General features: G+C 33.7%; 1 protein-coding gene across 2 annotated transcripts; it reads right to left on the minus strand.

Annotated features, from left to right (window-relative positions):
* Window positions 1-7269: 7269 nt before the first annotated feature.
* LOC131641178 (amine oxidase [copper-containing] zeta, peroxisomal-like) lies at window positions 7270-13071 on the minus strand. 2 transcript variants are annotated; one of them, XM_058911484.1, is made up of 12 exons: window positions 12669-13071; window positions 10921-11069; window positions 10535-10840; window positions 10310-10422; window positions 9884-10214; window positions 9577-9792; window positions 9246-9482; window positions 8972-9157; window positions 8628-8768; window positions 7966-8234; window positions 7760-7841; window positions 7270-7637 (listed from the first exon to the last, which is right to left on the minus strand). In XM_058911484.1, exons 1-12 carry the CDS (start codon window positions 12775-12777, stop codon window positions 7515-7517), a joined length of 2262 nt encoding a protein of 753 aa, XP_058767467.1. In that variant the 5' UTR covers window positions 12778-13071; the 3' UTR covers window positions 7270-7514. The 2 variants fall into 2 exon arrangements, with proteins under 2 accessions (XP_058767467.1, XP_058767468.1); XM_058911485.1 differs by having other exon boundaries at window positions 10921-11030; window positions 12669-13070.
* Window positions 13072-14334: the final 1263 nt, after the last annotated feature.

The raw sequence follows: 14334 nt of genomic DNA on the forward strand, positions 1-14334 counted from the left end.
CTGATTTGCAGTGAATGTGCAACCTCTGTATGGTTCACCTTCAAACTTTCTATGTGGATGATGCTCCAATCAAGGTGTTCAATAGATTAGGCTTGAGCATTAGGCTGTTACGGTAAGCTATTACGTGTGTAGGGAAAGTTTCCATCTCTACTTTTTCCATTTGAAGTTAAGAATATCCAACTAGGCAAACATGGTAGTGACACCGGAGCTTATGATGCTGAAGGAAGGTTTGTTAAATCAAAGTTTAAACAAATCTTCATCAAACATGCACATACACATCTAAATGCTTTAACACATGACGAGCTCGACGAGTTGATTAAGGCTAACAGAGAGCCTAAAGATATCAAGGAAGGTTTGTTTGTATATGATGCATATGGAATTGCATTTTTTAGTATAAGTTAATTTTTTTCATTATAGAAATATAATAACCATTGATGTATGCTGACATATAGCAGATTCACGGTAATGATTAAATCGATACAAGCTAACAAGCACAAGAAATTAGAAGATACTAGCTCTGATTGTTTGTTAAAGATGATGAAGAAAGATGATGTTGAACCGTCTCACGTTGTGTTGTTGAGGATCCGTAGGTGATGTGTTGTGGTGTGTAGAGTTGCGCTGAGTTGTTATTCTTGGCTGAGGAAGTTGTCGCGAGTTGCCTATTCGTTGATGTCGGTGTTGATTGTTGTGGCTTGCGGTTGACGTTGTTTACTTCAGTTCTGTTGTGATGATATTCTTGATGGTTGCTTATGCAGGTTCCGTTGCTGTATTGCCTTGGCTGATGCAAATCGGCGGATCAATTCAATTTGAAAGATCATGAAGATAGTATGCTACTACAAAGACAATGATGCTGTGAGTTGAAATTGAGAAATGTTGAAGGAATTTGAAGGTGAATTGCAAGGAAGTTGAATATTGTGAATAGGTGGAGATTTGGTGTATATTATTATGGTTAAAATTGATTTACCTTTTGAAGGTTGTGGCTCTGTTTATGGTAACAAATGCATCTACTTTCACCAAGGCTGTGAAAACAATGAAGAAGAACATTAGTTAATGTATTTTAGATATACTTGCTGTTTCTATTTTCTATAATTTTTGTTATTTATAGTGAACACTTTCTACAATATTATCATTCTCCCAATTATATTTGACATTTGTTTCCTTTATTTGTATTGGATTATATATGATTGCTTTCTACATTTGTCTCCTTCATTAGTATTAGACCATGTCGGCTTTGATTTAGGGCATTTCTTTCTTTGTTACTCAATGCAGCAAATCATTTCTTCATACATGACCATGTCGGCTCAACCAACCACTGCTGTAACAAACTGGAGTAATATATCTAAGTAATATAATGGTCTCTAAGTAGTATATCTCCTAAATATTTTATTACCATGACTATCATCTCTTCTGTTCCTGCATAATATATCAAGCGTAATTTTACTACATTATTTAAGTTTCCTATCAACAATTGTTTCAAACTTTATCCTTCCGTAAAGTTAAAGTTAAACGATTTTCAATACAAATTATCCACTATATAATGATAGCATCTTAAAAAAGCAACTTAGAGAAGTTTCCAATGATTGTATAGACAATTAGATTTCCATCTCACGGGTCACTATCTTAAGTAACTCATTTCAAATTTACTGGTGTATTTAAACTTTTTTTGTGGATCATTATTTTAACTTAGAACTTAATTTTCATACTACTAATATCTTTTTAGTAAAACTTTTTTTTAAATGGTTAATTTACATTTTATATATGTAATTTGGTCAAATATTCTTTACTTCACATTTTTCGTATCGTTTAAAAAAAATACTACACCACAAAAAATGCACCCGTGCGACAGCACGAGTCTCTGACTAGTTCAACTTAAAATTTTAAATTGAGGTAAATATAAATTTAAAAAAGATGACTACGAATTTAAAAAAGATCAATAAGATTAAAATTAGATGTAAATAAAACTGACAACAAAAAAGAACACACGTTTATAATATATTTGACACTATTTTTTTATATTAAAAATTGATAACAATAATAACAACAATTATAATCATAACGATAATAATAATAATAACAATAATAAAATTATTTATTAACCATTATATGCTTTAAGTACCATCTAACTGGGTCAATTGCTAGTCCAAATTTTAATATAAGAAAATAAATTAAACATATATAACAATAATAATTAACTGTCATAAATATTCTTTAAAGTATCCATTCAGTTATCGATTACATTATTATATGTCTATTTAGGCTTTGATAATATATACGATTTCACTAACTTAAATTTTTAATGTAACAAAATATCAATATTGTAAGGAAATAATTAAACATAAATTCGAGAAGAGAAAAATATTTCAACCTTGATCACTATCATTAAAAGTACTTACTTTTTTTTTAATCAAAAAAGCTCAAATATCATAAAAGAAAAGAGAACCAGATACACAAGGGGGGGACCAAACCAAGACCCCTTAATGACAAAGCCTAAGTCTAGGGGTACCCGACTTGTCTAACAAGTAATCCTTAATGATAAATTGAGGAATATGAGTGAACCAAGTCGTAGCTTTAGAATGTAAACCATGGCTCGCCAAAGAATCCGCACAAAAATTGGCTTCACGATAGTTGTGGGTGATCCTAAAATCAATAGACATCGCATAATCCCAACATAAGAGCCAACAAGACCGGAGTTTCCAGGGCACAGAGGAATGGTTTTTGAACGAATTAACCACAAAACTACAGTCCGATTCCAACCAAAAACACTTATAATTATTCTGCTTTGCCTTTTCTAAGGCTATGAAAGCAGCAGTGAACTCTGCCGTTTCCGGGTTGCTACTGCCGATGAAGACACTGAAGCTTAAAATGTGATTAGCATTATGATCCCGGAAAATACCTCCACACGCAGCAACTTTCGGGTTACCATTCACAGCACCATCAATATTACATTTAACCCATCCAATTAGAGGAGGAGACCAAAGCACTGGTTTAGTTTGCAAGGAGCTGCTAGCCTTGATGTTAATGTCAAACTTCTTAAGCATAGAGAAATCAACCATAGAAGAATTGGAGACTCTTTTAGTGGTATTCCCGACGACTTTAGCATTAGCTGAAAGCATAGAGATACAGGAGCTCCAAGACACTAATTTATCTTCAAATCTCAATTTATTTCTAACTATCCAGACTTAGTAAAAAACTCCCACTATGTAAGCATGAGTAACAGCTTTAGCTTGAGGAGACCAATTCAAATTCAGCAAAGCTTTACAATCATTAATGCCACGAATCTCCATGATAATCCCAAGCATACTAACCAGCCAGTTCCAAATCCTTTTAGCAAGATGGCATTCAAAGAACAAATGCAAAGAAGTTTCACTCTCAACAGATCAAAGGGAGCAGACTGAAGGAAAAGAAAAACCTCGAATCTTCAGATTTTCATCGGTTGGCAATTTGTTATGAATAAATCTCCAAACAAGCATGGAGTGAGAAGGATGAGAGTCTAAATCCCAAGGAAAATTCTTCCAAACAGAACAGGGTCTAGGTTTTGTGAGGAAACTATAAGCTTCCTTGACAGTTAAGCAACCATTGGCACTTGATTTCCAGGCAAACAGATCCTCAATGTCACTATCAGCAATACTGAATCTGGAAACAGTACTCATGATTTCGGGCAAGGCTGCTTGAATATTGTTCTGAATCATCCAAGAACCATTCCACCAGTCTCTGACCCTAGAAGTAAGAGCAAAATGATATTGAATTGGAATGTGATATTTGAATGCAAGCACCTCACCAGTCCAGTTATCTAACCAGAAGTTCACATTCCTTCCATTTCCTAAGCTCCATAAGCAATTTTCAGTGACAATTCCATGAGCTTCTTTTATACCATTCCATATGGAGGATTTTAAAGCATATCTTATAATCTTGCCATTCATCTTCACTCTTCCATTAAGGAGATGCACAAAATAAACTAAAAGAAGTATTCAAGAAATTCAAAATAAATACATAAAATTGTATTAATAATTTAAAATTTTCTCTTTAAGGTAGTTGCTCATTTCACCACAAACTATTGTAAAGACCACATTTGAAAAAAAGATGCATCAAATGCAAGGAAGTCTAAATTATTCATGCAATGATCCAAAGTCATTAAGGATTGACTTCGGAAAACATCTTCAGTAATTTCTTCACGAAAAAGTTTAATCTGTGATAACTTGTACCTAAAAAAAAAGTCTATTTAGGCTATGATAACATATACGATTTTGCTAACTTAAATTTTTAATATAACAAATATTGTAAAGACAAAATCAAACATAAATTAGAGAAGAGAAAAACATTTCAACTTTGATCTCTATCATTAAAAGTAGTTGCTCTTTTCTGCACAAAATAAACTAAATGAAGTATTCAAGAAAATCAAAATAAATATATAAAATTGTATTAATAATTTAAATTTTTTTCTTTAAGGTGGTTGTTCATTTCACCACAAACTATTGTAATGACCGCTCCTAAAAGAAAGATGGATCAATGCAATGAAGTATAAACTATTCAAGCGCGTATCCAAAGTCATTAAAAATTGACTTTAAAAAACATCTTCAACAATTTCTTCAGGAAAAAGTTCAGTTGGTAATAACTTGTACCTACGAAGTAAACATGATAAAATTTAATAAACAACAATAAAATTAAAAATCGAAGAAATAATAATAAATTATCCTCAATTTTGGCGCAAAAAAATATTTAAGAGACTTAATAACTTTAATTAATAAGAGATCCTCAATTTTGGCGCCAAAAAAATATTTAAGAGACTTAACAACTTTAATTAATATAATTAATTAATATAATTTTTTTCTATTGACTTTGGATTGGTTTGGAACCCTCACCATCGCATAAGATATCTTGACAATCAAGTTATTAGATTACTGTAATACTGAAGACAATCAATAATACCATTTCATTTTTATAAAAACATCATTTAAAAAAAAAATTCTAAGTTGTCTTTCATAAAAACTTTGTTCCTTGAGAACAAAATGTTGTTTATTAAGAGAATCCAATTATTTAAATTAATTAAATGTATATAATTTAAAAATAATATCTAATATTATTTAAGTAGTTATTATTTGTTTATAATAATCAAAATCATGAAGTAAACTATATTTATTGTTTATAACTACTTCAAATAAGAGAGTATATATGCGACATGGATAAATAATTAAATATAAATATACGCTAATGGATTCATTTATTAAAATGGTAGAAACAAGTCACATGGTGGGAAAGATTGGAATCCTAATCTAATTGAATGGCCCCCCTTTTTTCCTCATAATTTAAAGCTCTTTGTGATCACCAATAATTGGTAATTGGTTATTGATAGATTGAACACTAAATTAATAATGTGAAGTCACTGTTATCCTATCTGTCGTTTTTATGCATACACTTGCTAATATTTTATAAACAACAATGTTTATCATCAACATAAAACATATAATCATGTATATAAATTTTGTGAGAAGACTCTTTAAGATCTAAAAAAAAGTTTCATAAATCTCCATTATTACAACAAAAGATTATAATAATTTATTTAAATTAATAAATAAATATTATCGTAGTTTAAAAATTGATCTGAATCAACCGATTACATTTATTTAACTCCACTAATGTATATAAATTGAATTACTTTACCACTCATATTGGACTAAATAACATTTTTTTTCTCTAAAAATGTTAGTCTATAAAAGTTGTGAATAAAATATTATGATATATTTCAAAGTTCTAAATAAAGTATATGCACTAATTCTTTCTATTATGTTGTTTAAATGTGTGGAACAAATAAAGTTAAGAAGTCTTATATAAAACTTGTTGTTAATTACTATCTACAATGGTAACCCAAAATTTTGTGATTAGAAATAACTATGCCATTTACTAAATGGTATAATACACCCTTCTCACTTACTATTTATACGAGGGTATTTCGATTCAAATTTTTTTCGTGTAGGGATACGGGTATAATTGTAAAGGTACGAAGTATAATTTTTCCATTAGAGCTAGTTTATATGGATTGTGGGTATAGCCTATTAGACCCGCGTAATTATAAATTTTAAAAAATACATATTAATATTTATATTGTCTTACTCCAAAATGACACATTAATTTTTCTCACATCACTAAATTTTATTTCTATTCTATTCAATCTTTCTCTTTAAAATACTATATATTAATATAATTATCAACATTATTTTATCGTATTATATTAGTTTTCTCTTATGTTAAATATTCAAGTATTATTTTAAACAATTTAGGTATATATTGTATTTAGAAACACATTATTGCATTTATAAGAGAAAATATAGTACTTAAAATGTATTATATTTAAAATAATATAATTTTTAATTTGATTTATAATAAATATTATGAAGTTTTAATTTTAATTTTTTAAATAACAAAGTTGTAGGATTGGGTAGTCTGAAGCCCATCTAGAACTAGGTACAAGTAGTAATTCCCGAATCTATATTATAGAGTTTTTTTTATCTTTAAATAGCTCAGAATCCGTTAAGACCCGTTTAAGGTTAGATAACCTATTTTAACGGCTCTAATTATAAGGAGACATTTGGTCTAGCAACAAAAAGAAATATTATTAGAATCTTATTAATTATTTTGTAATGCTCACTTTGGTCGGAATTTCACCAATTTGAAGTTACTCCCTCCGACTCATAAAAAGTGACCTTGATTTGAATTTTTAAGGAATCGACTCATTGTTGTGTTGCAAGTGTTATATCAGCAGGCTTGCATGCAAGCAATCATGTGTTCTTTAGAAGATCTAAGCAATACTTTCTTTGAGGGATTACGATTTCTTCCTTTGAGTGTGTCACCTCAAGACCAAAATTTTTTTTTAGTATGCCTAGGTCCTTGATCTTGAAAGCATTGTGTAAAATGTGTTTGATGTGGTCAAACTCAGAAATAGAAGTTCTTACTAAGATAACATCATCAACATAAACAAGACATAAACAAGTATGATTGTGATGTGACCATCTTTTAGTAGTGTGAACATTGAGTAATATGAGCTTGATTGAGTATAGCCAAGTTTGAGAAGTAAGGAGGTGAGCTTCTCATATCACTTCTTGCTAGCTTGCTTTAGTCCATAAAGGCTTTTGACAAGTTTGCAGACCTGGTTTGGTTTGCTACATGTAATGTCTTGTAGAACACTCATGTAAACATCCTCTTCCAACTCTCCATGGAAGAAGGCATTGTTTACATCCAATTGATACAAATGGCAATGCTTAATGGATACTAATACAAGCAATACTCTGACTGTGGATAACTTGGCTCAGGTGAAAATGTGTTAAAAGACATTTATTTACATACCAATTACACAAGCAGCTTTACATACAAATTACACAAACAGATTTACATACAAATAACCAGATTTTCACACCACCACTGATTAATTAACACAAGCAGTACTACTAAACTTTTCGAATTAAAGGTAGAACCACTTATTCAATTGATGACACACAACTACTAAATTTGCTTTTGGGCCTTTAAAGTTTGGCAATTAGCCCATTCTGATTAGCCTTGGCAGGCAAGCCATTCTCCTTGTCATCCAAGTCACTTGGGCTTGGAGGAACATCTATTGCTGGTGATGAGTTGAAAAACCCATGTGGCTGCATCATATGTACATTTACACAATAAGATTCATTTATGTTTCAACATCAATCTCATTTGAATTTTGGAAAGAAAAAGACAATAAGACTTGTAAGTTATAAGTTAAGGTGAATGGAAATACCATAAGCATAAAACCGATGTGCTCCACGGGCATAACAGGCCAGTCTTCCAATCGAGGAATGTGTGTCACCCCAAATACATACCTAAAATATATCCGCCAAATGTAATAATATTAAGTTTGTGTACAATTAGTCTTTGATCATTGAATCTATGCATGAATGTTATCGTTGATATCATATTTCGGGAAAAATTGATGAATAAACTAACCAAAGAACTATATCAGCTTCTTCGAGTGGTCGATTTTGCTTAACCCAAGTAGCCAAACCCTCTCCAACGCGGGGATTTTGATTAGGGAACTCTCCACCGGGATGCAATTCGTCGCGTGCATAAGGAGTAACCCAAAGATTGTGCTTCAAGAAAGCTGCTCTTCTCAAAAACTTAGCCTCTGATCCGGCTAAAGGTAAACAATTTGAACCAGGAACTAGTTTGAAACCAGTTAGATTACCGGTTCGGTTCACACTCCTCGTGTTCCTAACCTGGAAACAGAACAGGTACTTGAGCAACTCTAGGTAAAGCTAGAGTTTCTTGTAAGACAAGTAAAATAAGTAACTTCAAGGTTAATAGCTTAACTATATGTACGCATAGCGAATATGATTGTAGGAAAATGCACTTGAAAAATTCGAATATAGATTAACAAGAAGAAATAGAAGATCAACTAACTAACTTAAGAACTTTGCAGCATCTTCTATAACTTACAGAACCGAAGACGCATAGAACAGCATCCAGATTTGAAATTATAGAGACTGTCCCTGTTACAATTTCTAGAAGGAAGTGTGACAGAGAACAGACCATATGACAAAAATAATTAACTTATGATACCTTTTCTTTCGATTTTTCCGGGGATAAAAAATGAAGGAAAAAAAACTTACAATCCAATGACGAGCAGATAAAGGGTCACAATCACGCATTGCTTCTAATTCTGATTTAAGCAGTTTTTCCTCAGCATAAAATGCATTGTTGTGAACATTATTCTTTCCCGGCTCTTCCACTTTTACATTTACCTCAACAACCTAGGCAGATAGACGGAGAATATCGGTTTTATTTATATTTCTCCATTGTATATCGATTTTATTTCTATTCCCCTTGAGGACTATGTTGAGCAATTTTTTTTCTTAGACTAAAAGTTTTGTTTTTCTCATTGTTTAAATTGGTTCTCGCAGTTTTTTTCAGGACCTAAAGTAGGTCTGGACTCAAAATATGATTGCGTGCTGACCTGATTAAATGCTTCACCGGGCTTGCAATCGACTGCCATATCCATACGAGCAACAAAAAAGTGTTGGTGGACAGGCGCATATAATCCAGGTGCAATAGTCGTGCCATACTTTCGAGTTTCGCCTTGTTGCAATGCGCCTAAGCTGAGAACTCCTGTGAGCTTGACCTCAGCTTCTATTTTTCCATCCTGCAACGAGGAAATCACAAATGCGTAGTTACAGAGAGATCCAACTCCGTGCTCGATATTCAAACATTTGCATGGCTAATTGACTTGCCTGATAAAAATGCCAGTAAAATCCATACTCATAGTTGGCCACAGTGCATATAAAAGACACTGTCAGCCTTCTAGACCGTCGAACTTCAGCTAAACCTGTTCTCCAATCTTGATGCTTCCATAACATACCATGATCTTCTTCATGCATGCAAACACAATTCTCTATAGTTTCGACGCCTCCATAAAAGTTTGTAAAGTGTGCATTGAAGTACTTGATATAGCCTAAACAATCACAACCCTGAAATAACGGCATTACGAAAAAACAGATTCGGTTACATGTAAACCAAATGAAGATATGAATGGTTGGAACATAAGAAAATAAATGCATTGACCTTCTTGAGTGAATGAGCGTTTTTACCGAGGCCATCTTCCCCGGCATCAAAAGCGTTTTTCCTATAGTGAGGATCGTTTGGATCTCCATAAGGGACGACCATCTCAACGAAACTCAACCTGTGGGCCACAGGCCTTCGACCACGACTTCCGTCAACATATGCTACTGAATAAATAACCATACCCTCCCTAGGAGTGAATCCAATACGAAAGTTCCACTGCGAAAAATGGAATATTAGTTTTAGCATTTCTCAATGTTGCTTGCTCATATGAAATAATTTTAGAAAAAGTACATAGACAAGTAACCACCTTCTGCCATTGAACGAAATGTCCATTAACACGAAAACTTGGACCATCCGGCTGAATAATCTGTAAGGGTTTCACATCACTTCTGTCAACTCCTCCCCGAGTTTCACCAGAAGTATAATTTCTTAAAGGATCAGCCTGTGGTAGGGGGACAAGCTTACGATCTTCGAACTCAAGGACGACCATATTTTGCATGTCAACGAGTACATGTATTCCTTCAACTGGACGAGCATAGCCATTTTCCATAGGACAGTCACTCTCAGTCCTACAAAAGAATAGCGGTTTAGCAAGTCTGCGGCTTGGAGCATCAGCTTCACTGTGATATCCGGCACACCTATAAGTTTCAACATAACAAGTATTAGTGAGATGAATGGATCAAATAAATTGTATCATGTCAATGAAATTAATTATCTCGATGTAGTAACTAACCAAGTATCAACCATCACAAGATCCATATCTTCAATTCCTCTCTTCTTCATTGCCTCTCGAAACGGTGGAAAGTCCTTCACAACAGCTTCACATTCAGCATACTCCACAGCATCCTATAGTAGCAGAGTGAACAATGCAAACAAACAAATTTTGAATAGGTTATAGGTTCTATCAAAAATCCTAATTTTTCAAAGCCATTCAAACTGATTAAAGTTATATATTTACCATGGGAGGCTGAACATCTGGAACAACCGTAGACGAAATCACTTTTCCCCTATGATGTCCACCGCGAGTTGTTGCATGAACTTCTGTTAGTTCAACAATCCATAAGCTTGTCTCGTTTGACTTCTTATTATAGACAACCAATCTCGCTTTCCTCGGAGGAAGTTTCGATGGAATCACAGGTCCACCTTTTGTCCTAGGGAGCAACGAGGGTTGGAAAGGAGGAAAGAAGTATGCATCTGCTAATGCCACAACTTGCTTTTCTGGTTCTACCAAGCCTACTTCGATGAACCGCATGCTATCCCTCACCTAACAACATCATCAGAGATATTTATCAGCATGAAAACTCAAGTAAAATCTACCAAAAGAGGAAAGTGTTTAATGTATACCTCAGGTGTTGCTCCGGCTGCTCGAACAGTTGCTACAGCTACTGATATTTCAGCAGCAAGAAGGGGATCCAAAGGATGGCAAGTTTGAGCTCTCGCCATTACTGTAATACCTATATCAGAGGAAATGGTTTTTTTTCTATCTTTTAATTCTGATAGAAGAAAAAATTTCATTGAAGAGAAATAGAAGTTAAACTAGGCAGCAAAGATCGAGAATAACAGCAAAAAACAGGCAAGAAAAAAAACAGACATAAAACAATTTCCATCCAGTCGATGATTAATGAATACACTAGGCGCTGAAACTCATTAACCACCAACGTAACTTCATTAAACCCGAACTTGGATGTCGTTAACCACAATTTCCAAGTGTTCAACTAGATGTGAATTAAAACACCTGAAAACTGCGGTTAATCACATCCAAACTCGTGGTTAATGAAGTTACGTGAATGATAAACGAGTTACGACACCTCTAATATCCATTAATCACCTATAATTATACTTAAACACTGATCTGAACTGTGTTAACAACTTAAGAATTCGTAGCGAAAGTTGTCTAAATTTGGTTGTGCACAGACTATTTCTCTACACACCCTCAAAGATAGGAGAATTTTTCTCTCCTCAACTAGACAAATCAAAGGAAAATATAAACTACAAAATTCAATTGAAGGCCCATGTAACTATCCCTATGGTCATCAAATTAAGAAGGAAAATAAGTTGATTATTGAAGTATAATTCAATGGAAAAATAACATTTTATTTCATAAAGTTGTCCCTAATGACAAGTTGGCACTTCTACTTATCCCATGACCAAACACTATATATAGAAGGAAAACAATAACAAGACATGGAAGTGACAAATCAAAAGACAAAAAAAGCAAAAGATTGACAGCCAGCATAAAAGAACATGCACTATATAATTACCATCAAGTATCCACCACCTTTTATTTACCAAATTATAGCTATTAAGTATCTACCACCTTTCACCGGTGCCTAATCTCTATCAAATAACCTGTTGCACATCTCAAATAAAAGGCATGTTCGTGTCCGTATTGACCGACACAACACAATACAAACACTTGTGATTACGTTCAATTTATTAATTTTTTTCAAATTATTATTGGTGTTGACATTGAAGCGTCCGGTGCTCGTGTCGGCGGCCTATTTGACACAAAGTAAGTTCTCCCTCCTAGTCGAATATTCAACATTAATCCCTTACTACTTGGATCAATCCCATGGTGGTTACTAAAATAAAACTGCTTTTCGAAGAGGCAAAAGCAATTCTAGAGGCATAGAATGATTTTGAGATGTTTAATTTTTCTAAAGTAGAATTGATTCTGCCTCTATAATCAATTATACTTTATGTTACAATTTATAGCTTTTGAGTTTAAACGTGATTTTTAAACTAAAATTTGTTGTTCAATCACTTTTACATACACGTATTCAAACATAAATCACTTTACATCCAACTCACTTTTAACCAAAATCAATCAACTCAGAATCAATTCTTCTCACCTCAGAACCAAACATACTTAACTTGTTTAATCAACCCAAACAACTCAAACTCAAACTCTTTCTATTCCTTCTAATCATTAACTACCAAAATCAATAGTCCTAAATCGAAGTCCGCAACCACAATTACAACCATCACATACAAATTTTACTAATTTCTGAAATCGCAACCGCAATTTCATGATCAAGTAAAAAACCAAACAGAAAAAATAAACTGAAAGAAGCAAAAAAAAAAAAAAAAACCTTTGGCAGAAGCAGATTTGGGAGGAGGATCACTAGAAGTGTTTGCAACAATAGCAGCAGCAGGTTTTTGACAGCAAATAGGCGTCGTTTTTTCCTCAATTGTGGCCATTGCAAAGGATTAGCAAGCTCAACGTTGTAAATTCCACTGTAATATTCCACTGACATACAGTAATTATAATCACTCTTGTTTCACCTTCCTTCCACCACCACTATCTGAAACTCACTCCTAAGATCAACAACACAACAAGCACAAACAGAAAAAAAAATACTCACTATTATAGGTAGAAAGAATGAGGAGTTGTGATTGGATGAAAAATAGTTAGTTAGTTATATATAAGAGATTTTTGAATGGGTTACAGCAAGAGGAGGAAAGAAAGTGGGGTCCAAATATAAAAGAAAGAATGATGAATGAAAATGGTTAAGGTGGGAATATGAGTGGAAGGGATTAAGAGGAAAAAGACAAGGTTGCCAAATCAGATAGTTAGCCTTATTGATATGAGACAATTACACAACACCCAAAATGGATGGAATGAAGCATTTAGTTGTACTAATAATGCAATTCAAATAATGGCATTATGTGGGACCCTTTCTTTTTAAATGAAAAAATTAAATAAGATTAAAAAGGAATCATATCTAATATTCCTTCCAAATCTTTAATTATTGTATACGTTTAGTACTTAAAAAAAAAAAACTCTGCTAGGGTTTCTGTGCAAGTCCATGGTTCGTCCACCGCGGGGCTTGGATCTGATGAAGGATGGGGAAGGGAACAATGCAAGTGTTGAGAAGGAGTGGAAGTCGAAGAGGATCAAATAAGGAAATTACTCCTTCGTTCCAGGATCATCGTTACCGCTAAGGTATGATGATTTTGTTTTGGAGAATATCACCGATGGAGTTGTTGGAGGATCAGGCATGAAGGATGGCGACGGGAAGCGTGAGACTGGTCAAGACACATCTGTGGTTCAAGGAACTATAGAGATGCTTGGAGGGAAGACATATAGAGATATGGTGTTGGGATCAGAATATGGTGATGTGGTCGGGGAAGGGGTGCAGAGTAAGGAAGATGAAGGTGAGGAAGAAGATATTGAGGGTGGCGTAAAAGTTGAGGAGTGCCAGATCGGAGGATATGATTGCCCAACTTTCATTTTGTCAAAGAAGGAAGAAAAAAGAATTCAACGACCATGGAGACGTGGAGTAATCGTTAAACTTCTTGGAAGGAAAATAGGGTACAAAGCTCTGGAAGCAAGATTAAGACAGATGTGGGTCAGAAGAGGAGTAATAAGCATTGTTGACTTGGGCAATGATTATTACCTTGTTGCTTTCTCACATGAGGATGATAAAAATGCTGCTCTATCCGAAGGGCCATGGTTCATATATGACCTCTACTTAACTGTTAAGGAGTGGTGTCCAAACTTTCATAGTGAGAGTGATACCATTGAAAGGGTTACAGTTTGGCTAAGAGTTGCAGGTCTGCCTATAGAGTACTATGATCCCATTATTCTGTCTACCATTGGAAATAGGATTGGAAAAACGATCAAAGTGGACAAAACTACATCTCAAGTGGAGCGAGGTAAATATGCGAGAATATGTGTGGAAGTAGATTTGTCAAAGCCGTTATTAGCTATGTTTTCAATCAAAGAGAAGCTGTACAAGGTAGAGTATGAAGGAT

This window comes from Vicia villosa, unplaced genomic scaffold, assembly GCF_029867415.1.
Source record: "Vicia villosa cultivar HV-30 ecotype Madison, WI unplaced genomic scaffold, Vvil1.0 ctg.003546F_1_1, whole genome shotgun sequence".
Taxonomy (NCBI): domain Eukaryota; kingdom Viridiplantae; phylum Streptophyta; class Magnoliopsida; order Fabales; family Fabaceae; genus Vicia; species Vicia villosa.